Below are 27,522 nucleotides of genomic sequence, written 5' to 3'. Positions count from 1 at the left end.
CAAGTCTCATCACCTGAGTAGATACTAGGAATTCAGAAATTGTAAAACCAAAGATTGACTTAAATAGAAACCTAAAGGCATAGAGATAGACACATATATCCATGTAAGAGTGTGTATAACTCTGTTATCATTATGAGAATGTAAGCTTTTTCACTATTTAGGCTTTATGTAGACAACATTTTTCTGTTTTCTATAATTTACTTGCATAAAATTACAAAGTAAATGTTATGGAGAAGGAACTAGAATCTAGTAACTGACTGCACATAAAAATGAAGGTTTCAACCTATTCTTACAGTTTTCTGATATTTTAATATGTTAATCTCTAGAGGCTATATATTATGGGCCTTCATGTTAAAAAAATACTGGTTTTCTCTATAGGTTTAAGTGTAATTTAAAGATTAAGCTATCACCAGCAGTTGAAGATGTTGCATGGTGAATTTTAGTATAGGATACTGTCTGGGAGAAATAAGGTATTGTTTAGTGAGTTGAATAACAGTCTACAGTGACTGGAGTCGTGTTAAGAATATAATTTCTGACTCCTTTGATATCACAGATGATCTAGGCAAACTTTTGCTTTAAGCAACCACCATATGTTAGATACTTCATTAGGCAGATAAAGACAAGTCACTGTCCTGATTGATATGGGCATTATGCTGTATCACCTTCTTTCAGAATGTGCAGACTTTCTATATTTAGTTTCTTTTACAATTATTATCTTAAAATCTGGTCATCAGTAAATGGTAGATTCTTCATGGTTGTATAAAACTATTCGGTTATTTCAAAAATAACTGTTAGCTAGAAATTCAGTGTATTTTTGTCATAGAAATGGTATTCCAAATACCATCTAAATATGATTTATAGGCTTCCTTTCCAAATACCATTTCTATGAAAGCAAACAAATGAGATAGAATAGTGAGTCAGCATACACTGAATAAATGTTACACCTGAACTGAGATGAAATGTAGTCATTCAGGTAGGGACAAAATAATCTTTTCAAGACAGGTCAAAGGAGAGGGTTACTTATTGCCCATAATCATTACCCAGCAAAAGAAAGAGCGTTTAGTTTTAGACAAACAGAAATGGTAAGGGAAATAAGTATGGGAAAGGCTACATTACTTTTTATACCTTAGAATACATTTAATAAAGAAAATGATAAGAGGAATCTATGTATTTTTCTTTCTATCCTGCATTTGGTATTTTAGAATAAACTTTGCTGAGGGATTTAAAAAGATTTAAAAATTATATTGGATAAATATCCTTCTAATTTTTGTGATGTCAGGCAGACATCCTTATCTCACTAATGTGTTTTGATACCACAAGAGATAAAGCTTTCTAAGTATTTCCATCTTCATGGCTAATGGACTTAGAGATATGCAGCCGCGAGTATCCTTTCCCCCCTCCCTCTACTTTCCTCTTCCTTTGAAGTTATGTAAAATGAAATACAAGAGCTGTTCTTAAAAGGAATATTTCTGATTGTTCTTGTAATACATTGTTTTCTCCCCTAATTTCCTTTCTTTTATACCTGTGTTTGGATAGTAATATAATAAGAAGTAGTTAATTGCGTTGAAAAATAATCTCTCTCATCTATTTCCTATGGCTTTACTTTGGGTGGTGTGTGTGTGATTTATCTTATTCTTTCTTATTATTTCTTCTCTTTCTTTCTTTCTTTCTTTTTTCTTTTTTTGAGGTGGAGCCTGGCTCTGTCTCCCAGGCTGGAGTGCAGTGGCATGATCTTGGCTCACTACAACCTCTGCCTCCTGGGTTCAAATGATTCTTCTGCCTTAGTCTCCCAAGTAGCTGGGACTACAGATGTACACACTACAACACCCGGCTGATTTTTGTATTTTTAGTAGAGATGCAGTTTCACTATGTTGGCCAGGCTGGTCTTGAACTCCTGACCTCACGTGATCTGCCTGCCTTGGCTCTTATTTTAACCCTTAGTCTAAGTATACCTTCCATTTTATTATAACCTCATTCATTCACTGAATGCCATTCACTTTGCAAAGGACTGGTGACACAGTGATGAATTAGGCAGAAGCAGACACTGCCCTGTTGGATGTATTCTAGTAGAGAAGATGGCATCACACAGAGATGCTGTCATGTGAGACAGACTTCTTATACCTTGAAGACTAGAGTACCTAGTTGGTTGCTTTTCCTTATGCTACTACCACCTCCATCATCCCTAATGATTTCATTATTTGCATAGGTGATCTGTCCAGCATTCCACTTTCTCATTTACTTGACTTTATCACTCCTAGTGAACTTTGTTTTTTTCACCCAATCTCAGCCACCTGGGACAGTAAAATACCGCTTCTCAATATGATTTACAGACTTCCTTTCCTGAGCACTGTGTATCTTTCCTGCTTACGTAGTATCTTCACCTTAAGAATTCTGTAACCCCACTGGAAATTTTGATCATTTGACTCTACATTTTTCATGTTTGTCACTTCCCATTCCTGCCATGCCCTTACTTCTCTCCTTATCTAATTAAGACCCTTAAATGTTTACTCTCACACAAACCATCAGTTCGTTTGCCTCTTCGTTCCTATAAACTCTGCCTTGGTTAAGTTTGCCCCCCTCCTGTGCACGTGCACCTCAGCACGGCGTGCTCTGGGAGAAAGCAGGTAGCTGCTACACTGGCTAGTCTTTTTTGAATGACCACAGTTAACAAGAAAGCCCTTAGCAGTGCTCAGATATCCTACCACATTACCCTTTTTATTGCACTTCTTTACTTCCTGAAAACAATTTCCTACCTTCAGCTCGGTGTTCTTACTTTTAGTTTATTATATTGCTGCTTTTATCACTGAGAATGTTGATGTAATCAGAATAGAACTGCCATACCTGACTTTCTAATCACCAGATCTGACAATGCACCAGGATCTGTTCTCTTAAACCCTGCTTTTGCTCTTTTTACAGTGATAAACTTTCCTTCCAGCTGTATAAGGTCAGTCTCTCTCCTTGTATTGCGGGGCACATCCTCTGTCATCTACTCAAGTGGTTTTTCTTTGCTGTTTTTTCTGCGTCTGTGCCTACCTCCCTGCATCATCAGTTTTGTTCCCTTTACTTGGCCCTTCTCATCCAAATGCAAACATTACCATATTTTTTTTTCTACCCACTTCCCAAAAATTACACCCCAGGATTCCCTCTAGCTACTGTCCCAGTTCTTGTCTCTCCTTTACAGAAAATCTCCTAAGAGTTGTCCATTCTTGTTGATTTTCTTCTTGAATTTATGATCAGGCTTATCCCTAATCCACCACTAAAGCTAGTCTTTTCAAGGCCGCAGTGATCAGTAGACAACATTCATTTACTTGCTGAGGACAAAAACCTGGGCGTATTTTCCAAGTTTACTTTTTTCATACTTACATATAAACTATCATCATCCTCTCTGCTCTACATTGAAAATTTACTTTCATATTGAGGACATCTTATACTCTCCATCACCGCATCTTATGCCAGGCTACCAACAGCTCTTGACCAGACAATGCAGTGGTCTTCTAGCTGATGTCCTTGTTTCATGTTTTGCCATATATACTCTGTTACACACAGTAGTTAGAAAAATCCTTAAAAAAATGTTTATTTCGTCTTATACTTTCTATGCTCAGAACTCTCCAATACTTACCCATCCTGCTCAGAATAAAACCTGAAGTCCTTACCATGGTTTTCCTATCAGGGGCTGGCAAACATTTTTAAATGGCCAGACAGTAAATATTTTAGGCTTTGTAACATATGGTCTCAGTTGCATCTGCTGCTGCTGCTCCTTCTGATTCCTCCTCCTCCTCCTCCTCCTCCTCCTCCTCCTCCTCCTCTTCCTCTTCCTCCGCCTCCTCCTCCTCCTCTTCCTCCTCCTCCTCCTCCTCTTCTTCCTCCTCCTCCTCTTCCTCCCCCTCCTCCTCCTCCTCATCATCCCCTCCTTCTTCCTCGTCGTCCTTCCTCCTCCTTTCTCCTCATCCTCCTCTTTCATTCTCTTCCTCTTCTTTTTAACAAGCATTTTGAAAATGTAAAAATCATTCTCAGCCCAAAGATCATACAAAAACATTTGACCCTCGGGCTGTAGTTTTTCAACTGCCTGCCTACAGGATTGGAGCCTCCCTTTTTCTGTCTGTCCTTGTCATCTGTAACTCTTATTGTGTTCACTTAGTCTTTTTACTGTCCTCTAAATATGCCAAGTTCATTCCTGCCACAAGGTCCTGTATTTTCTCTTCTGTTTGCTTGAAGTTCCTTTTCTGTTTTTCCATATCCTTGCCTCTTCATTCTGGTCTCTGCACAAGTGATATTTTCTTTCTTTCAGTCTTTTCTTTTTTTGAGACACAGTTTTGCTCTGTTGCCTAGGCTAGAGTGCAGTGGTGCAACCATGGCTCATTGCAACCTCAAACTTTTGGGCTTAAGTTATATTCCAACCTCAGTCTCCTAAGTATCTAGATCTACAGGCATGCACCACCATGCTGGGTTAGTTCAAAAAAAATGTTTTTTCTAGAGATGGGGTCTCACTAGGTTGTTCAGTCTGGTCTCAAACTCCTGGCCTCAAACACTCTTCCTGCCCCAGCCTCCCAAAGTACTGGAATTACAGGCATGAGCCACCATGCTTAGCCTCACAAGTAGAGGCTACTTCCCCAATCATTCACTCCCTTTATTCTGTCTTCCCCAGCTAAGTAGAGGATACCATGTTTTGACTTAGACCAAAGACCTAGGACGTATCTTTCACTTTTATTTTGCTCCTGTGTCTACATTATGTAAACTGCTTGGCACACAGTAGGTGTTCAATATAACATTTAAATAATAAGTAGTATTGAAAGTTATTTTAATACAAAGTAAGAGTTATGAAAAATTAATCCCTAGATTGGGGGAGGGGACTCATTGTGTGGCTCATGAGAGGCCTTCTGTGGGAAGTCACTCTCAGCTCAGGTTTAACCAGTATTCAGGTAGGAGTAGGCCCGGATAAGGGGTGTAGTAGTGGCGGTGAGGGTTTGCGTAAGAGGGGAGTATTTTAGAGGCAGGATTCTGAGGTGCAAATGCATAATCCTTGAGGCAACAAACTGTTCAAGTTGGACAGTTCAATGTGGCTGAAATAATTATCATTAGCTAGTGGATTTAGTCTTTCTTTCCCAGTGTTTTTTGGGTTAGATTTATCTGCTGTCCTATTTTAAATGTTGCCTCCTTTTATTCCCATCCTCTAGCTGAATACACCAAAAATTAATAGCTCTAGCTCTGCTTCTGTGCCTGAATTGTAATGGCCCCAGAGAAAAGATTGACAGGTTAGTTTTGGTTTTTCATATAAATAGAACCATCCACTGTGTACTTTTTGTTTGGCTACTTTAACGTAGCATAATTTTTTGATTCCTCTATCTTGTTGCATTTATCAGTAGTGAATTCTTTTTATCGCTGCACAGTATTCCATTGTGTGGTTATATGATAATTTGTTGAGGAATACTTGGGTTGTTCTCAGTTTTTGGCTATTAAGAATAAAGGCATTCCATACATAGTAGATTTTTTCCTTTTTTTCCCTCCTGATTAACACCTAACTGTGCAATTGCTGAGTAATATGGGCAATGTATATTTAACTTAAAAGAAACAAACATTTTTCAAGATGACAGTATCATTTTATATGTCCACCAGTAGTGTAGAAGAGTTCCAGGAGTATCAAATTCTCACCGCTCTAGGAGACAGCTATAGGGACTATGTAGCACTCCCTCATTTGTGGTTTTAATTTGAATTTCCCTGCTGACGAAATTCAGCAGGAAATGTTGAACGTGTCCTTATGTGATTATTGGCCATTCACATATCTTGTGTTTCAAAGTTTTTAATCTGTTTGTTAATTTCTTTGTCTTGTTACTATTGAGTTATAGGAGTTCTTTATTCTGAATACTCATCCTTTATGAAATATATCATTGGGAGAGGCAGTCTTCCATGGGTCCTGAGTTTCCCTACATCTTCATGCTGGCTATGCCAAGAATGCAAGGTTTGATTGCTCTTTACCCATCCCATTTTTCAGACTTGTATTTGCAGTGAGTAGCCTTCAGAGGTGAGGTTTCGCCTCCCTCTGCACAATGAGCATGCTTATTACTGGTCACTATAAAAATTGGTGAATCCCCCAAGCTCAGTGTTCTTCTCTTATAATGCAATCCACTGCATGTGCAGGCATTCATCATGGGCCATGCATTGTCCTCCTGTGATTTGGTGGTTTGGGGACCAAACACACACATAGTAAAGTCGTTTGTCTCTAATCCAGGAGTCTTGTGTTTTCTTTCAGCATCCATAAAATAGTAACAGGCTAATTTACCTTGTAAGTAAGGTGAAATCTCTAACTCTATACGGTTCTTAAACGTATTGCAACTATTTTCTCCTGGTCTGTGCTTACCTTTTATTTTCTTACTGAAACTAATACAAGACTTTTGAATTTAATGAGGTACACCTTATCAATATTTTAGTTTTATAGCTAGTACTTTTTGTGTCCTGTTTAAGAAATCTTTGCCTTCTCCAAGGCAGGGAGGATTTTTACCTGTTTTCTTGTAGATGTTTCATAGTTTTAGCTTTTACTTTTAGGTCTACCATCCAGGTTCACTTTCTTTCATATGAAAGTCCAGTTGTTCCAGCACCATTTGTTGAAGAGATTTTTCTTCCCTATTGAATTTCATTGGCACCTTTTGTGAAAATTGTTGACCATATAAATTATGTTTCTGGACTCCCAATTCCATCAATACATGTACCATTCTAATTTGATTACTATAACTTTATAGTTAATCTTGGAATCAGATAGTGTAATCCCCTTAACTTTGTTCTTTATCAAAATTGTTTTTCCTATTTTAGGTCTCCTTTATTTTCATATAAATTTTAGAACATGCTTCTCAATTTCTAGAAACACTTGTTGGAATTTTGATAGTAATCACATTGAATCTATAGATTATTTTTTCAGAAAAATGTACTTACTGGATTTCTTAATAAAATTAAGGCTTTTGATCTATGAATATGGCATAACATCTTTATTTTTGTAGGTTGTCCTCAATTTCTCTCCACAAATGTGTTGTAGTTTTATCTGTAGGTATTTTCTTTCTTTTGTTATACTTCTCACTAATTACTTTTTTTGATGCTATTAAAAATGTTTTATTTTAAAATTTTATTTTCCAACTGCAGGTAGTATTTAGATTTAGAAATTATTTTTATATATTGAGCTTTTATTCTGTGACCTTGTTAAATTCATGTAGATAGTCATGTCATTTGCAGGTAGAAGTAGTTTTACTTCTAGTGTGTGTTTATTATTATTGTTTTTGTTATTATTGCCTTATTGTACTAGCTGACACCTGTACTACAATATTGAATAGGAATAGAAAAAGCAGATATACTTCTTGTGTTCTCAATTATTGTGGGAAAGTGTTCAGTTTGATCAACATAGAAATTATAGTAATTGGATGATTTTATGATTGGGGACATAAAATATCCAACTGAATGTTGATAAAATGAACTCAAGCATTAAAATTTTTGGATGCCTGAACTTATCTCTTTAGGGATGTTGCTGTAAGGACTTTGTACAATGTAGATTCAATTAGCTCTCATTTCATGGAGTGGCATCTTTTGGTTCAATTGAGTTTACCTGTTAACTATTTAGAAGCTGGAAGATAAGAGTTTCCAATGTTTTAAGATAATTAAATCCTTATCTTTCATAATATAAATCTAAAGTAATAATGAATATTTAGGAATCTAAAAATATCAGATTCATTATTTAAACGTATTAAGTAACTACCAGAAGAAACTGTTAAAGGAATTAAGGATTATTGCCTTTGTGAGACAGGGCTAAGATGTAGGACAAGTGGCTTTTGTTTTTTATCGTTTAACACCACTTTTATTTTATGCACATGCACTTATTAGTTATTATTCTTATACTTAAAAAGTATTTGCTACATGAAGCTTACTTACAGACTGTTGAAGAAAAACTCTGTTTATTCAGTTGTGGTTTATTTTGATCCTAGTTGAATTGTATTTTTTTAGGTAACAAATTTAGTATGGTCTGCAAGAGATCATCTAATTAGCCTCCACTGCTATATTTTTGAATAAAAATATTGGCCTGATCTCAAACACAGGAAACTTGAAAAATTTATGATATCAAGAAATTGTAAACAACCTACTTGCCTGAGAGTAAGAGACTAATTAAGTAATGCTCTAGTCTGTAGGCAGGAAGAGGTCATATTATTTTTGGCTTATTTATTGAAATTGGAACATGTTCATGAAATATTGCTTAAAGATAACAGTAGCCTGTAGAACAATAGGTATCAAACAATGTTTTAAATAAGTAAAGTATATGAGTTTGTTTTCATGCTGCTAGTAAAGACTTACCTGAGACTGGGTAATTATAAATAAAAAGGTTTAATGGACTCAGTTTCACATGCCTGAAAGAAGACTCACAGTCATGGGGGAAGGTGGAGGAGCAAAGGCACATCTTACATGGCAACAGATGAGAAGTACCAAGCGAAGGCTGGGGAAAAGCCCCTTATAAAACCATCTGATCTTGTGAAACCTCACTGATTATCATGAGTACAGCATGGAGGTAACCACCAACATGATTCAATTACCTCCCACTGAGTCCCTCCTACAACATGTGGGGATTATGGGAACTACTATTCAAGATGAGATTTGGGTGGGGACACAGCCAAAGCATATCATACATGTTTTTAAATATAAATACATACAAATATATAAATATTCTGTATATATATATATATATATGAGAAAAAATGCTTTATGTAGAAGTATATTAATAGTTATTTTGAGGCACTTTTGTTTCTGTTGTTTTTCTGTGTTTTCCAAATTTTCTCTTGAACAATCAATCTTATGGTAATTCAGAGCAAAAAATGACATTGATTAGTGCTATGATGGTGCAAGTTTAATATCATCTTTGAATGATATCAGTGACTACGATAAAAATAATTGGATGTTCATTTTCATAACTCTCACCATTTCCCCTTTTATTTTTTGAGATTTTACCATTGAATTCTTCTTTATTAAATTATGACTTTGATATTGACATGAATAAAAATAACAGTGCTTTTCTTTATTGGGAATGTTTTCTTGAATAACCATATAGCAAATTAATAAAAACAGAAGACATGAAAAACACCTAATTTCCTGCCACTTTAACTGATCTTCTTTTGAACTTATACAATTCATTTCCTGCTTTTGGATGGCTAATCTGTAATTTAAAATATAATTTAGGACTTTATTGTTAGTTGACCATCCTCATCATTTCCTATCTAGGCTATATAGGTTTCTTCTCAACAGATCTCTCTGCTTCTGATCTCAGAGTAAAAGTCCAAGTTCTTTGAGTGGACTGTAAAACCCACAGTCTCCTCCATCACAGCATTTTTTCCTGTATCTGCATGGTTAGCTGTCGTATCTCCTTTAGAGTTTTTATTTAAACACTAAGTTTGAGGCCTTTGAATTCTTTTCTGTGAGGCTTTTTTAGACCATTCTGTTTAAAATTGCATGTCTCATACAATGCTACTTATTTTCCTTCCTGCTTTTATTCTTCTCTACAGCATTTATTATTTACAATACAACGCATTTTATATTAGTTAGTTATTTTATATATTACCTGTTTCTCCTCACATGTAGTAAAGCTACATGTAGGTGGAAATTTTCATCTCTTACTCTTATTTCATCCCTGCTGTATTCTCAGTACTTAAAACAGTACCCAGTATTACTAGGTACTTAATGTTTGTTGAATAATGAGTGAATTCTAACTCTTCTAACTCATATTTCATACTAGAGTGATCCTTCCAAAATTCCCCAGGGAAAGCTAATTCTATAGTAGTGCTGTATCACTCCATGATCTGGCCCCTATCTTCAGTTGCATATGTTTTTGTTTGCTCTGGATGTGTGCGTGAGTGTTATGTTTTGGTCTGGAAATTAATTCCTTTCTCATTCTTTGCCTCGCTAATGCTTACTTAGCTTTACCCCACTTATGCAAGCTTCCCTAATCTGCTCTGCCGAGTTAGATGTTCTTCCTTTGAGTGTCTTGGTGCTGTGTTACAGGAACTAGACTGTACTGAAAATTATTATTTTCTTGCTTGCATTTCTTCCAGACTCCGTTATATGTCTACATTGCCTAGAACTAAGCTTATAATGTTAGTTGAATGAATCAGTGGCTAATAGCCTTTTCATCATTGCTCAGAATACTAATTTTAATAGGGTAGTTCTTAAATATTGAGTTTTGAGTTTTATTTTGTGTGTGTCTAAAATATATTACTATGTTTTAAGATATTTTCTATATTACACAGTTGTTCTTCATGACATTTTACATTTGAGAAAGCAGTTATTTCAATTTGTATACCTTCTGATGTTATATTAGGATCTTTTGTGGATACCACAGATTATGAATTTATAGATTTTTGGGCAGAAGTAAGGAAATTATCTACCACCCCTGCCCAAATAGTACTAATTATAGCAGTATGTGCAGCTGTTAGGGGGATTAACTTGTTATTTTTTAATGGATAGTCTCCATGCAGTATTAATCAAAAAATTTTTTGACTTATTTTACAGGGAAGTCTTAAGAGAAGCCGACAGATCTCACCTCAGGAATTCATTCATGAGCTGAAAATGGGGTCTGCAGATGAGAGACTTGTCACATGCTTGGAGTCTCTCCGAGTGTCTTTGACCAGCAATCCCGTGAGGTAATTCATCTATTTGAACACCAACAGGGCAGATGTCATTAATGTGTTATTTTAGTTTAATGCTTTTTTTTTTTTTCATTTTCCCTGGTAAAGCCCAACAGTTTCTCAAGGTACAAACTGAATACCTAATACATATATGCAAGACGAAGTGTAGTCTCAATAGTACCTTTTGCATTTATTACTAAGTGGCACATTGCTGGCGGACTTTACAAAAACCTTTTTTCTCCCATTGAATTTCTACAAACAAGGTGTTTTCTATAAAATAACTGTTATGATGAGAAACTATTAATTTAATATGACCGAGTTTCACCCTGAGTTTTGTCATTGTATATTTACTTGCTGGTCTTATTTGACGCAGTAAGAAATACTACTAGTTATGTTTTTTCTGTTGTTGGAAATGATGTTGTTGTAGGGGCCTATAGGTGATTTTTGCTATATTTACCAAATAAAAGTATAGAACAACCAGAAATATTCAAAGCTGGGCACACTTACGCTAAAAAAAAAATGGTTATCTGAAGTCCAAATTTAATTGACTATCCTGTATTTTATCTGAAAACAGTACCATAGATGTCTCCATAAGTCAGTTTTGGAATGAGGCTAATTTTGGGTGCCTCTGAGAAATAGTTGTGAACAAAATTTAACAATCAATATAAATATATTTTGATAAACTGGGCATATTAAACCTGTCAGATGATTGCCTGGTAGAAGACAGACTTATTAAAAAAAAAAAAAAAAAAGAAAAACCAGGAAAATTTTACCTAAAGTAAATCTTGTGTGTGAATTGTGGTGCCTAAAAAGAGAGATTTCAATCTATTCAGAGGCTATATGCTAACTCTGAATTAGGTAGGTGGCTAAACAAGAGTATTCTTGAAAAAATTAAAGCAGAAGTTGTTATGAAATACCTAAGCAGTCAGAATCAAAGAATTTCAGAGCTGCAAGGATCTAAGGTAGATCAGTTTTGGGTTTTTATTCTATAAGAAATGAATGAGTATTTCTGCATAAGTATGTATGTATATGTAGTTATGCATATATACTTTATGTGTGTGTGTGTGTTCTGAAGGCTAGAATTGCATAATAGAATTGGAAGTTGATATGGAGAAGGATTTGCTCTGATTATTACTCTTTGGACATTTCTGAGGCTGGGATATAGTATGCAGAAATCCTTGAGCATCCAAGTGTTTAAAAGAGAATGACCTTACCTGCTGAGCTGTGAGACTGAGTCACATTTAACTGAGGAGTATGATGAGTAAACAAACAAATTTTAGCATATTTCAACTTTATTTTTCCATATTTTGCCATTTCTAGTCTGTCTTCTAGACTGCAAACTAATGGTGGACATGAGACGAGGGCTTCTTATGTGTTTTTTAGCTCTCTTTACCGGACACACTGTTGAGCATGTAGGAAATGCTCCATAAAGACTTGTTGATTGAAACAATGAGGTTTTAATTTCAACCTTTTTTAGTTTTACCTTGGCTAATGTTAGAAACTGAGAATGGATGACGGAATTTATTTGACAGGTATATTCATAAATGAAGGGCTTTGATTTCCAGTTTAATCTTTGCCTGTAAAATATGTTCATTTGAAAAAATATTTGGCCAGGTGTGGTGGCTCACACTTGTAATCCCAGCATTTTGGGAAGCCGAGGCAGACAGATGAGGTCAGGAGTTCATGACCAGCTTGGCCAACATGGCAGAACCCTGTCTCTACTAAAAATACAAAAATTAGCCGGGCGTGGTGGCACGTGCCTATAATCTCAGCTACTCGGGAGGCTGAGGTAGGAGAATCACTTGAACCTGGGAAGTGGAGATCGCAGTGAGCTGGGATCATGCCATTGCATTCCAGCTTTGGTGACCAGAGTGAAACTCTGTTCCAAAAAAAAAAAAAGAATTATTGAGCACCCATTGTTTACCAAGTAATGTTGGATATGGAGCTTGAGTAAACAAAGCAGATTCATGCCATGTTTCTATGGAGTTTAAACGTAGGGAGAGAGTATTTGAGGATTGACTGGGGACACAATTCACATTCATTTCTGAGTTTATCTGTCAGCCAGTGGGCACTGAAAATATTTATAGTTTTACAATATAATGAGAAGTAGACCTTTTCTTTACTATTGCTATTATTCTTCTCTTTCTTTTTCTTCAGATTTTGAGTAGATGTCTATGCTAACAAAAGAAAACAAAATAGAAGGTTTCTATATGTGAATTCATGCATTTTTACAATGGATTATTATTGTGATTCTACCTAAAAACACTGGGAAATTATTCTATGTCTGGTTCATTTGATCCTTATTTAAAAAAGAAAAACTAGAAATTGGTGGAATTGCTTCTCTAAGAATGGACAATTCTAGAATATATTATTAGGAATCTGTGATGCTATCCATGAAGTAGTTTTTTTAATTGAAAATAATAGAAAATATTATCATTGGAGAATTTTTTTCTGAAATCGTGTCACTTCATTTAGAGAGAAAATTGAGAAGATCCTTGGTTTTTTTTTTTTTTTTTTGAAACGGAGTCTCACTCTGTTGCCCAGGCTGGAGTGCAGTGGTACAATCTTGGGTCAATGCAACCTCCGCCTCCCGGGTTCTAAGCGATTCTCCTGCCTCAGCCTCCTGAATAGCTGGGATTACCGGCACACACCACTTCACCTGGCTAATTTTTATATTTTTAGTAGAGACAGGTCTCACCATGTTGTCCAGGCTGGTCTTGAACTCCTTACCTCAAATGAATCACCCGCCTCGGCCTCCCAAAGTGCTGGGAATACAGGCATGAGCCACTGTGCCCGGCCGCAGAAGATACTTTTGAGTATTTCTTTGTCCAGTGTTCCAATTGGAGAAATGACTTAGCGGGACATGTAAAACTTAGAAGTTATGCCTGTGATCAAATTGTTGGACTTTCCTGTTAGTTATGATGTGCCTGCTCTTTAAATCAGGTTTTATTTTTGCTTGTTTTTATATAGTGTAGGACTAAAAAGGATTTCTAATTTTTGTAAAGTTTTGCGATCATTGTTAGACCTGTGATATCATTAAGTAAATTAAATTTTTAAAAATGTCTGAATAGAACGAAAAAGAAAATTGAACTGGGTGATGGTTTTCCAATGCTGGTTTAGGATTAGGATTTATTTAAGTAAAAAATCAAGGAAGGCTGATCACGGTGGCTTACGCCTATAATCCTGGCACTTTGAGAGGCTGGGACGGGTGGATCACTTGAGGCCAGGAATTCGAGAACAGTCTGGCCAACATGAAGAAACCCTGTCTGTACTAAAAATACAAAAATTAGCTGGGTGTGGTGGTGCATGCCTGTACTCCCTACCACTTAGGAGGCTGAAGCATGAGAATCCTTGATCATGGGAGGCGGAGGTTGCAGTGGCCTGAGATCATGCCACTGCACTCCAGCCTGGGCAATAGACTGAGACTCTATCTCAAAAAAAAAAAAAAGAAAGAAAGAAATCAAGGAAAAAGTAGACTCCTCCGTACTCCCAATTAGCTCTCCCCTCTCGGCTTTGGATATGTAATATTTTTAGAGCCACTCTTCGACTTCTGAAACTGCCTAGCAATTGTGAGCCACATTACTCTTTTACTATCTAGTGAATTATGTGAAAACCAGTATGCTAAATACTAGATTGTTTGCCTTGCTTTGTGAAGATTTGATGTAGAGATCACAAACTTCTTCTATTTGTTGTGATTTATTGATTATCTTGCATTCTTGGTGACAGTTTTGAGCTAGTTCTGAACATTAGGGTAAGATCAATTTCTTCAAATTATCAAATATTACTTTAAGTACATCTTGACCTAGTCAATAATTATGTTTGAATTATGGAATACATTTGGGTAGTAACATAAAAAGGTAGACAGTAACATTATGACTGATATCAAGCATTTATAGATTATACCCATCTATGCATATAGCAAATTAGTGATAGAAGGTATCTTTATTTTCTTCATTTGACATGCCTGTCAAGGGCAAGATTTTTTGTCTCAGAAAATCGAGTCTTATCAGGTTTTTGTGTTTTGAGAGTTTAGGCATTATTTTCCATTAATCATAGTTAACATTTGCATTTTCAAATTAAGAATTTTTTTCTGACAAAGTTGTAGTTTTGATAGATTTATAAAGAGACTCTTAAGTTGACAACTATAATTTTGAGAAAATTATTTTGGAAAATTTTGCAGAAAAGTATATGTTTACATCAAAACAATTAAACGGCCTTTGAATGTCATTATTCTGTTTAATCAGTGTCACTTTTGGAATCTATTTTTTCTTTATTTCTGGGGTTAAAAACAAAGCAGGTGGAAGAGTTGATCTGTTTTATGCCATATGTCACATGTGTAAATATAGAAATAGAAAAACTTGTGACAAGCAGTGAGATCAGTGTACTCATTTTTATCAACATGATCTGAGGAAGTCTTTCAAGATCAGAAATGTGAAGTTGCAAATACTTTGACTTACTTTAAATTTTTAAATAAAATATTAAACATTTTCAAAAGACAATTTGTCATAACAGTAAAACATGCATCTTCTTGCCTACTAATGAGGCGGAGATATATAATATTGCCTATAGCTTGAAGCTTTCTTTCATCCCTTCTTAATCCTATACTCTAATTCATTCCTAAGCGCCCCTTCTCCCTACTATTCTGTGGTAACCACTGTCCTGAAATTTGGGTTTATCATTCCTTTCCATTTTAGTTTTAGCATATATGTATTCCTAATTAACATACGGTTTGATTTTATATGCTTTTCAACTGTATGTTAACAGATCATCTTTCATGCATTCTTCTGAGAGTTGTATTTCCTCTCAGTATTGTTTCAAGATGGATATATGTACCCATCTTGAGGTGTGCAACTGTTCACATTTTTTTCAACTAATCATTTTCATACCTTATAATTTAGGATTATCTATTATAAATAGCATATGAATAATTTTTAAAATCCTGTCTGATACTCTTTGTCTTTACCTGGTAGTTTTAACTTTTTGTATCAATTGTGAAAATATTTTGGAATTTGTATCTGATGTTTCATTTTGAATTTTTAATTTATCCTACTTTTTCCAAGTTCATCATCCAAACTAAACTGCTCCTGCTCCTCCTCATCTTTTCTTTCTGCTTCTTCCTTTTCTGTATTCGTACTTCCTCTTTATTTTCCTTAACTTCTTTTGGATTAATATTTAATTCCTTATTTTATTTTTCCTCATTTACTAATTTGGAAGACAAATGATCATTTTCTAATCTTCGAAAAGAAATTTTACATAAACATACTTTAAAAAGAAATTTAACTTCCACGTACTTAAAAGGTACCAAAGTAAGCAATATCTCTTCTCTTGAACCAAATAATACTTCAATATCTTACTTCACTTGTATGCTAGTTTTCAGTAATATTTCAGTGTATATTTTCTTTTTAATAAGTTAGATTTTACTATTATTGAGTCATATTACAAAATATGTGTATATGTATATATGTTTCTACACACATCATTCTTTTTGATTTTTGTTTTTCCCCCCTCTGATTATTTTACTTTTGCTTCAAGTGTATTATTAAGGTCCCTTAGTGAAAGTGTGATGGCAAAATTTTCTGTTTGAAAGTCTCTTTTTTTAATATTATATTTAATCAAGTTGACCCACAATTTTTTTGTTGTTGTTGTGATATTTCGCCTTTGCTTCGGAAGGATATCAAAATATCTATTTGCCTTTGCTTTGGAAGGATAGCTTTCCTAGGCATGCAATTGAGATGCAGTTGAGGGTTTTAGATAACTTTGCTTAGCACATTGAATATATTATATTCTCTTCTGGCTTTCATTGCTATTTTTTGATAACTTGGCATTTAGTAGAATTCATTCCTTTCTATGTAATCTGGCTTTTCTCTTTGTGTGGTTCTGTGATGTTTTCTTTGTCTTTGGTGTTTTAGAGTTTCTTTTATGTGTCTAGGTGTGATTTCTTTCTTTTTTATTCTGATAGGGATTTTTTTTTCTTTTAGCTTTTTGAATATGATGGGTATCTTCCTTAAATTCTGTGAAAATTTTGCCATTGTTTTGTCAAGCCTTGCCTTTTCCCCTCTAATTTTATATATGTTAGACCTTCTTGCTCTGTACTGTTTTTCCTATGCTATCATTAATACTTTCTGTTTATTTGTCTCTCTCTACTAGATTCTGGATATATATTTTTAGATTTGCATGACATGTTTAGAATTTAGATTAACAAGATATAAAAACTTATTAAAAATCCACCTTAGAGTTTGAGAATTAACAATATATAATATATAATAGAGTTTGAGAATTAACGATGTATTCAGATTCGTTTTGATACTAGTAGTGATAATTTCTGAAATGGGCAGGAGGAGTAAAGGTTTTCCTGGGTGTATTTCTTTCCTCTTTTCCTTTACTTTGTTTTTCTTTCTCTTTTTTTCGTTTCTCTTTAATATTGATACCATGGAGGTGGGTAATGCAGGCAGCTCTCTATTTTCTTTCCTGTTGTTCAATATGGTAGCTACCAGCTTTCTGTGGCTATTAGATTAAATTAACTAAAAATGAATGAAAAGAAACCCCAAAACGTATTAATTGCTTGAGAGCCACATGTAGTTAGTGGCTACCATTTTGGACAATACATATAGGCCATTTCTGTCATTGTAAACAATTCTATTAGACAGTACTGCCTAAGGGGACTTGGTTCTGGATATCTACTTCTTTGATATATTAACTGCATGATTATTACATTCTCAATGTTACATTCCAGATGGTGAGACTAGATAGAGAAGATAAACTCTGACAGATGGAATATTATTTTTAAAAATTTACAAGGATGATAGATCCTTCATCTCAAGAGAGTCCCAAGGGAATAAAAGAGTGATCTAAGGAAGGTTGCCTTCAGCAGGGAGTGCTGTCCTCGCAGGATGAGGCTAAGGGAGTGAGTGGGCTTTGTACCAGGTATTAAGGAATAGAAAAGGAGAGGTGAAATCTGTCTGACAGCAAGTGCTATAGTTATGGTCCCTGGAAGTCATTGATGTAACTGCCTGTAGCAGGGATGAAGGAATCAGCAATATGGTGTATCATAGAAGTCGTAGAAACATCTCCTTTGGTAAATTAAAAATATTAGTGAGATGCATTTTTTAAAGAGTTTTTGCTAGAGAAATGTGCCTACTTATACATCTTAAAGGCATTATTTCAAGATTACTTTCCAATAAGAAGTCAAAAAGTATTAGGTGGGATATTAATATTCTTTTTTACCTCTTTGACACTGCCGTATATCTTGAAATATGTCTTCTATTATTTCTTAATTGCCATTCAGAGTTTGTAATGCTTATGACAAGTAACACTGCTTATTAAATAAATACTAGTTGAAAATATCTTCCAATTTTAGGTCATGTGACTGTCCTTTCTAAAAGCATGTGAAATCGATGAAATATTAATGAAAAAATGTCTTGGAAGAAAGTAACTATTAATGTTTTCAAATAAGTACTAACTTTATATTTTCGAAGGACAAGCCACTACTTTCTCATACTTTCACAGTCCTTCCAAACCCAGCACCATTTCTCTAAGAGACTCTCCAGATTGTTCCCTAAGGGTAGGAGGCTGCTTCTTTTGTATATTGTTATTCATTCTATAGCTTTGTTTTGGTTTATAGATGTAGTAAAATGTATAAATATTTTGACTTTGAATACAGGGTTAACAGTAAACAAAGAGCACATTGAAAATTTATTAATTTGCTTTTAACAGAAAAATGTGTATTTTCCGTAGATGGTAAATAGTTGCTCAGCTCAATTTATAGTTGACCTGAGAGGGCCTGTAATCATAAAGTGCTCCAAATATATTTTTTGAAGTTGTATGTATATCTATATATGCCATGCACATATATATGGCATACTGTATATATATAAAATATGGTGTATATATGCCATATAATATATATGTAGTAAAATGTATAAATATTTGGTTTATATTTATATTTTAAGTAAACTGGGAGATATATATGGCATATGATATATATATGCCATATATATGCCATATGATAAATATATGCCATATATCATATGCCATATATGCCTCCTATATATATCATATGCCATATATGTATCATATATATATCATATGCCATATATGTCTCCCAGTTTATTTATATATAAATTTCTGTTTGAATGACCAAGATTATATTTTTTTAAAAAAATTCTTTAACATGTAAAGTGAATCACAATGTGACACAGAATCCAAAATCTTCATTTTTAATGTAGTTTCATATAACTACAAGAGTTCATATATTTCTAGAGTAGGTATATGCAGCTACTTATATTAAAAGTAGATTTTGGACCCTATGTTACTGATATTTAAGTATAACTCAAAGGAAATGTAATTAAAACCTAATTATTTGAGCCGGGCATGGCAGCACATGTCTGTAGTCCAAGTAACATGGGAGGCTGAGGCAGGAGGATCTCTTGAGTCCAGGAATTCTGGGATGTGGTACACTATGCCAGTCAGGTATTCACACTAAGTTCAGCATCAATATGGTGATCTCCTGACAGCAGGGGACCACCAGGTTGCACAATGAGGGGTGAACTGGCCCAGGTCAGAAATGGAGTAGGTTAAACTCCCATGCTGAACAGCAGTGGAATTGTGGTTGTGAATAGCCACTACACTCTAGCATGGGCAATATAGTGAGTCCCTGCATCTTAAAACAAAACAAAGCAAAATGAAACAAAATAAACTTAATTATTTGAAACTATCAGTTTACTGTTTTAAAGACAACAATAAAAAGTAGAGTGTTGAGCCAAAACAATTTGGAAAAAAATACAATTAAACTTTACAGTTTCTTAAGGATATAAAGGTGAAATATAAGAAACTTGCTTTTTTTTTTTTTTGTTTTTTAAAATGTTATTGCTTGTTTTCTGAGAATGTAAACCTTAGGTGTTTATGGCTATACAGCGATCAGTATGAAATTATTAACTGGATATTTTGGTTTCTTTGGTTTCTGTTCAGAGATATTACATGAGAGAAATTATTGAACTGCAGACACCGAATTATTAGTATTTTACATACAAAAAATCAGCATAGTTTATTCCTTAGATTAATTTTCTAGGCTTGTTATTATGTCTTAGAGTATTGCTAAGTCAGTTAAGTAAAAGATTTTTATAATGATGATGTTTATCTTGGTATTCCCTTACATATCTATACATAAAGATATGTAAGGCCTTAATACAAAGGAAGGGATCACATTGACAACAGAAGTTTTAATTTTTATGATTCAGAAAACTTATTAATATTAGATTGGTGATAGATTTCTACTTCTTTTATTAGAGGGGCCATATAGATCTGAAATGAACAGGTACAGTATATTTCAGCCTTTATTATATATTAAATTTCTTAATAATTGATATAGTTTGGATATTTGTTCTTGGCCAGATCTCCTGTTGAATTGTAATCCCCAGTGCTAAGGGTGGGGCCTGGTGGGAGGTGGTTTGGATCATGGGAGTAGATCCCTATGAGCTTCGTGCTGTTTTAGCAATAGTGAGTGAATTCTCATGATATCTGCTCATTTAAAAGTGTATGTCACCTCTGCCCACACTCTCCGTCTTGCTCCTGGTCTCACCATGTGAGATGCCTGTTCCCGATTCACCTTCCATCATGGTTGGAAACTTCCTAAGGTCAACCCAGAAGGCAAGCAGATGGTGGTGTCATGCTTCCTGTACAGCCTGCAGAGCCATAAGCCAATTAAACCTCTTTTCATTAGAAATTACTGAGATGCAGATATTGCTTTATAGAAATGCAAGAATTGCTTAATACAGAAAATTGGTAACAAAGAGTGGGGCACTGCTATAAAAATACCTGAAAATGTGGAAGGAACTTTGAAAGTGGGTGACGGGCAGAGGCTGGAAGAATTTGGAGAGCTCAGAAGAATACAGGATATAAGGGAAAGTTTGAAACTTCCTACAGACTGGTTAAATGATTGTGATCAAAATGCTGATAGTAATATTGAAAGTGAAATCCATGCTAAGACGTTCAGGTACAAATGAGGAACTTACTGGGAACCAGAGCAAAGATCATGCATGTTATGCCTTAGTAAAGAATTGGGCTGCATTTTGCTCCTGCCCTCGGGATTTGTGGAAAGTTGAACTTCAGAGTGGTTTAGGGTATCGGATGTAAGAAATTCCATTTTTTTTTTTTTTCCTTTTCCAAAAATACAACAGAGTCTCACTCTGTTGTCGAGGCTGGAGTGCTGTGGTGCAGCCTCAGCTCACTGCAACCTCCGCCTCCCGGGTTCAAGCAATTCTCCTGTCTTGGCCTCCTGAGTAGCTGGGATTACAGGCGCCTGCCACCACGCCTAGCAAATTTTTTGTATTTTTAGTAGAGAAGGGGTTTCACCATGTTGGCCAGGCTGGTCTTGAACTCTTGACCTTGTGATCTGTCTGCCCTGGCCTCCCAAAGTGTTGGGATTACAGGTGTAAGCCACTGTGCTTAACCACAGTGGAATAAACTTCCAAGCAGCAAAGCATTCAAGATGTGCCCTGGCTTCTTCTAATTGCCTGTGCTCCAATGTCATATCAAAGAAATTTAAATTTAAACAGGAAGAAGAGCATAAAAGTTTGGAAAATTTGCAGCCTGACCGTGTGGCATAGAAGCAGCTTTCTTCAGAGAGGAACTCTAGCAGGCTGTGGAACAACCACTTGCTAGATAAATTTGCATAACTAAAAAGGAGTCAAGAGTTAATGTCTAAGACAATGAGGGAAAAACCATAAAGGCATTTCAGAGACTTTTGGCAGCCCTTCTCATCAGAGGCCTAGGAGGGAAGAATAGTTTTGAGGGCCAGGCCTAGGGCCCTGCTGTTCTGTGCAGCCTTGAGATACTGCTCCCTGCTTCCCTGCCACTCTGGCACCATCCTCAGCTCACAGGGGCCCAGGTACAGCTCGGGCCACAGATCCAGAGAGTGCAACCTGTAAGTGTTGGAGACGTCGATGTGGTGTTAAGCCAGTGGGTGCACAGAGTGCAAGAGTTGAGGTTTGGTAGCCTCCGCCTAGATTTTAGAGTATTTACAGAAAAGCCTGGGTGTCCGGGTAGAAGACTTGCAGGGGCTGGCAGAATCCTTACACAGAGCCTCTGCTAAGGTAGTGCCAAGGAAAAATGTGGGGTTGGACCTTTTACACAGAGTCCCCAGTGGGGCACTACCTAGTGGAGTTGTGAGAAGAGGGTCACTTTTCTTCAGATTCAAGGATGGTAGATAAGCCAGCAGCTTACATGTTGCACCTGGAAAAGCCACAGACACTCAATTCCAGCACCTGAGAGCAGCTGTGGGTGGTACACTCTGCACAGCCGCAGGGGCAGAGCTACCTAAGGCGCTGGGAGCCCACCCCTTGCACCAATGTGGCTTGGATGTGGGACATGGAGTCAAGAAGATTATTTTGGAGCTTTAAGATTGGGTTTCAAACTTGCTTGGGACCTATAGCCCCTTGGTTTTGGCTAATTTCTCCCATTTAGAATGGGAACATTTACCTAACAACTGTACCCTCATTATATCTTGGAAGTAAATGACTTGTTTTTGATTTTACAAGCTTATAGGTAGAAGGGACTTGCCTTGTCTCAAATGAGACTTTGCACTTTGGACTTTTGAGTTAATGCTGGAATGAATTAAGACTTTGGGGAACTATTAGAAAGGCATGATTGCATTTTGTAATTTTAAAAGGATATGATATTTGGGAGGGGCTAAGGGCAGACTGATAAAGATTGGATGTTTGTTCCCACCCAAATCTCATGTTGAATTGTAATCTCTAGTGCTGGATGTGGGACCTGGTGGGAGGTGTTTGGATCATGGGTCTGATTCCTTATGGCTTGGTGCTGTCTTTGTGATAGAGTTCTTACAAGATCTCATCATTTAAAACTGTGCCTCCCCCCATCCCCACCCTGGCCAACACATACACTTTGGCTCTGGCCATGTGATATGCCTGCTCCCCCTTCACCTTCTTCCATGATTAGAAGCTTCTTAAGGCCTTCCCAGAAGTGGAGTAGATGCTGGTACCATACCTCCTGTAAAACCTGCAGAACTGCGAGCCAATTAAAGCTCTTTTCTTTATAAATTACCAAGCTTCAGGTATTTCTTTATAGCAATGCAAGAATGGCCTAATACAATAATATGTAAGAAACACCCAAAACAAGGTTAAAGTCACTGATGTCACCTGGAGTGCCTCTGCAGGGCTAAGTAGAAGTTTAGCCCATTTGAACAGAAGTCTGATAGAACTTTCTGCAGTGACAAAAATGGTCTATGTCTGACTTGTTCATTACAGAAGCCGTTTACCACATGTGGCTGTTGAGCACTTGAAATATTGCTAGTGTGATTAGGAATTAAATTTTAATTAATTTAAATTTAAATAGCCACATGTGTCTAGTGGCTACCCTATTGGACATCACAGCTTTAGAAACCAGAAAAACATATTTCTTGTGCACGTGTTTTGAGCCCTTGTACTCTTGAGTCTATATGTGTGGCTGCTCTCTCCACCATGCTATGAATTTCTCAGGAGGGGGACAAAGTGTTATGTCATTGTGAAGCCTTAATATGGGACTCGGGAGAGAAGATCAGAGTACATGTTAAATGGATTTGAATAGTAAAAAGAGAATAGGGAGATTAATGCTTGAAATAAGTAAAATGCATGAGCCTGTACTGCTCATTTTGCAAGATAGGAGAGGAGGTATTTTTAGTGTTTTCATGCATTGTTTGGAATACTAGACTAGGTTCAAGGATTTCTTTTCTTATATTGCTGAGATTCCTTTTAAAGAGAAGCATCTAACATGTGAAAGAATAAAACTCTTAGTTAAGTTCCTAGGTATGTGACATGGATAACATGCCACTAAAGTATAGCACAGGATTTTGTAATCTATACATGCCGCAGGTATTCCAAGGGCTATGCTAGGTAACCCAGTAAATGAGAAGCATATAGGAGAGAGAAACCTAGAGCATAAATAAGTAAAACAAAAGGTATAATCAGTTCATTAAATAAAAAATGGGGGCTGAGAGTGATTAACGGAGAGTTTTTTTGATATAGCTGATTATAGAAAGTCTTTCTGAGATGGTGGAGTTTGACACCAAAAGGATAAGGAACTAGTTTAGAGAAGAGTGGGCGGTAGTACTGAACATGAGGTGGAGAAAGTGTGTGACAGAAGGATGGAGAGAGGATGGTGGAATCCAAAAGGCTGTCAGAGAAGATGGGCAGTGGCCAGGCCATGAGGGAGGTTATGGCTGTAAAGATCTTGATAGGGATGCTGGATTTTCATTCTATGTAAGTGGAAATCTGTTGTAGAATTTCAAGCAGGATGAGCTATTCTGGCTTAACTTTCTAAAAGGATCACTTTAACTGCTACAGGGAGTGTATTAGTGTATTCTCAGGCTGCTATAAAGAACTGCCTGAGACTGGGTAATTTATAAAGGAAAGAGTTTTAATTGACTCACATTTCTTGCTTTACTGGGAGGCCTCAGGAAACTTACAATCATGGCAGAAGGTGAAGGAGAAGTAGGTACCTTCTTCACAGGGTGACAGGAGAGAGTGAGTGAAAGCAGGGCAAATGCGAGATTTCCCTTATAAAACCATCAGATCTTGTGAGAACTCACTCACTCTCAAGAGAATAGAATGGGGGAAACTGCCCCATGATCCCATTACCTCCACCTGGTCCTGCCCTTGACTTGTGGGGATTATGGGGATTACAATTTGAGGTGAGATTTGGGTGGGGACACAGAACCAAACCGTATCAGGGAGAATGGATTGAAGGGAGGAGAGAGTGGACTAGGAGGTGTGAGGTTGGAGGCTCTGGCAGTAGTCACATGAACTAGGAGGGTGGTTTGGGTGAGGATTATAGCAGTGGTGGGCTAAGGGGTGAATAAATCTTGCAGATAAATTGGAGGTGGAAACTGTAGGACCTGTTGATGGATTGGATGTGGGATGTGAATGAAAAGGAGGAATTGAGAATAACTTTTTTTTTTTTTTTTTTTTTTTTTACTTGAGCAAATGGGCAGATAGTAGTGCTGTTAACTGCAGTAGAGGACATTGTTACTGGTTCGGTGAATTTTGGAGAAGAAAATAAAAATATTCCCCCCATCTTTTTTTTTTTTTTTTCCCTTGAGACAGAGTCTTACTCTGTCGTCCAGGCTGGAGTGCAGTGGTGCCATTTCGGCTCACTGCAACCTCCGCTTCCCGAGTTCAAGTGATTTTCCTGCCTCAGCCTCCGGAGCAGCTGGAATTACAGGCGCGCACCGCCATATCCGACCGCCGGGTGGCGGGGGCGGCAGGGAGGCGGCGCTGTGGGGCTGTAGGCGGGCGGAATCTGTGAGCGGCCTCTGCGCCTGCGCCTCGCGAGTGCTGGAGCCCATTTTGCCTGCCCGCTGTGGAGAGACTTGCGCGGCCCTTGCGGCCTACCGCTCGGAGGACAGCCCTTGAAGACGACATCTCCACGAACGCTGGCCTCTTGAGCGGGGGGAACGCTCTTTTGAAAGTGACTCCCCAGAACAGTTAAGGTTTTATTTTATTTCCAAGTCACAGCCCCCCACTCTCGTACAGCTCACCTGGACCACTTCTGGTTGCCGGCCCGCACCTCGTAACTTAGGTTTGAGTGACCTCGGCCCGGGATGCCCCTTGGCTCCCCCCGGGCTCATGTCTTGATTCTGTCTTGAGTGGCGCAGGGTGGGAGACCTGGAAGTTTTAGCCTCGCTGTTCTCAAGGCGGGTTAATTAGCCCTAGAAACTTTATATTCATTTTCTGCATATGCCGCCGAAGGATCCGTGCCAGAAGCAAGCCTGTGAGATACAGAAATGTTTACAAGCCAACAACTACGTGGAATCAAAGTGTCGGTCTGTCATCCAAGAACTGCGTAAGTGTTGTGCTCAGTATCCGAAGGGAAGGTCTGTCGTCTGTTCAGGATTTGAAAAAGAAGAGGAAGAAAACCTAACACTGAAGTCTGCATCGAAGTCAAGCTCTGCTGAAGTGCTGCTCCATGTTTCCACAGAATGAATTTTTTTTTTTATCTTCCTTTCTTCAGGCCAGGTAACAGCAAATGGCAAATGAAAAAGTCAGCTATAAAAGTTAATGAATATGCCATCTATGCAGAACAGGCAGAAATATAAACATTAAAAGATAAATATGCAGAATGTAATAAACTGAGCTGCTAAAATAAACCTGTTTAAGAGAAAAAAAAAATACCCGACTGTATTTTTAGTAGAGATGGGGTTAGTAGAGATGGGGTTTTCACCATGTTGGTCAACTCTGGATCTCCTGACCTTGTGTTCCACCTGCCTCTACCTCTCAAAGTGCTGGGATTACAGGCATGAGCCACCATGCCTGGCCCAAAATAACTTTTTTTAACATGTTAAGTTTGACATGTTTAAAAGAGTATCACAATTTGAGCATCATTATGAGTACATTGCCACACAAAGGTAACAATGAAATTTATTGAATCAAGAGAAGATCATGGATTTAATAATTAGGAGTGCTCTGACTAGAAGTAGTGACAAATATTTAGGGTGGGAACAAGTGATGAAAGGCCTGAAATATGACCATAACGTCTTTTACCCATATATTGTTGGCAAATTAGTCTATATTTAAAATGAATAATTTAGTGCTTTCCTGAACTAATGATGTTTAACTGAGACTAAGAAACCTACTTACTAATATTTAATACATTCCAAACAAGATACTTCCTTTTCTATGTTTCTTTTAATAGTGGACTTAAGTTTTGATTAGAGCACATACTAGTATATATGTTTTTAAATCCATAGTTCTTTTACTATTTGTTCATCTAAAGGTCAAGAACTCTTGTTTCTTATGCTTTGTTTTTCGTGATTCCTGTTAACCTGGTTTTATTTTCATTTTATTTGGATATTTTATGCCTTTCAGTATGTCATAGCCAGAAAAAGACTAGCAGAATACTGGCCAGCTGTGGTGGCTCATACCTGTAATCCCAGCACTTTGGGAGGGTGAGTTGAGTGGATCACGAGGTCAGGAGATCGAGACCATCCTGGCCAACATGGTGAAACCCTGTCTCCACTAAAATAAAAAAATTAGCTGGGCGTGGTGCACGCCTGTAATCTCAGCTACCCTGGAGGCTGAGTCAGGGGAATTGCTTGAACCTGGGAGGCAGAGGTTGCAGTGAGAAGAGATCACACTACTGCACTCCAGCCTGAACAATACAGCAAGACTCTGTTTCAAAAAAAAAAAAAATAATAAAATAAAGAAAATAAAAGACTAGCAGAATACTGCGTTATCTAATATAAAAAGTGGGAATAAATGATTGTTTTTAAATATACAGTTTTCTTAAGAAGTGTATTTCAAGAAAATATACATATTAGTGGTCGTATTTTGAAGGTTAGTAGATTTTACAGTCTGAACATTATTTATAATAGTTCCTGAATTCCCAGCCTGGCTCTATAATTTAGTGTAATTTTGGTGGATGGGCCATTGAATGGCATGTAGGTGTATGTTTGTCTTGCCCCATGGGGCATGCTAATTGCTTTGTACTCCCTCCTAGAACTGTTCATTTTAAGTATTTAGTCACCTTGGTAAAGGTAGGTGAAAATTAAAGCTTAAAATAAGCTATAATTATATTCAGCATTGGTGATATATTACTCTGACAGAGGAATGTAAATTGGATCTAGATATTATATGGTATTAAAGCTGACCTTCCAAGTTTAAGGTATGAAATTTGTTAGTTTGTCACATGTGAGCAGTAATGTATTTTTTCTCATTTGAAGAAGCTTTGTATATTGATTTTAAACCACCTAGATTTCTGTTTCCCTAGACATTCATGTAAGATTATTCTTTTGGGTAATTAAAAATATTTTTCTTATTACAAAAAATGTAAGTTCATTTTATGACAAGTAAATATGCAAAAGGAAAATCAAGAAAAATATATTATCTAC

At 36.6% G+C, this 27,522-nt stretch overlaps 1 protein-coding gene and 1 pseudogene across 3 annotated transcripts in view; both read left to right on the top strand.

Moving 5' to 3' along the window:
• Positions 1-27,522, top strand: part of DIAPH3 (diaphanous related formin 3) — a 493,236-nt gene that overhangs the window by 112,091 nt on the left and 353,623 nt on the right. For both annotated transcript variants that reach the window (XM_032277324.1, XM_032277325.1), the window contains one exon: positions 10,528-10,658. In XM_032277324.1, the coding sequence (XP_032133215.1) occupies positions 10,528-10,658 (131 nt within the window). The remainder of the gene's footprint in view (positions 1-10,527; positions 10,659-27,522) is intronic.
• Positions 25,088-25,804, top strand: LOC116551262 (annotated as a pseudogene). The gene has a single exon (XR_004268809.1). The product of XR_004268809.1 is annotated as a cx9C motif-containing protein 4 pseudogene (transcript).

Source organism: Sapajus apella, unplaced genomic scaffold (genome assembly GCF_009761245.1).
Source record: "Sapajus apella isolate SASKATOON/1434 unplaced genomic scaffold, GSC_monkey_1.0 scaffold9, whole genome shotgun sequence".
Classification (NCBI taxonomy): domain Eukaryota; kingdom Metazoa; phylum Chordata; class Mammalia; order Primates; family Cebidae; genus Sapajus; species Sapajus apella.
The sequence above is the reverse complement of the archived record's forward strand: the minus strand, read 5'-3'. Positions and strand labels throughout refer to the sequence as shown.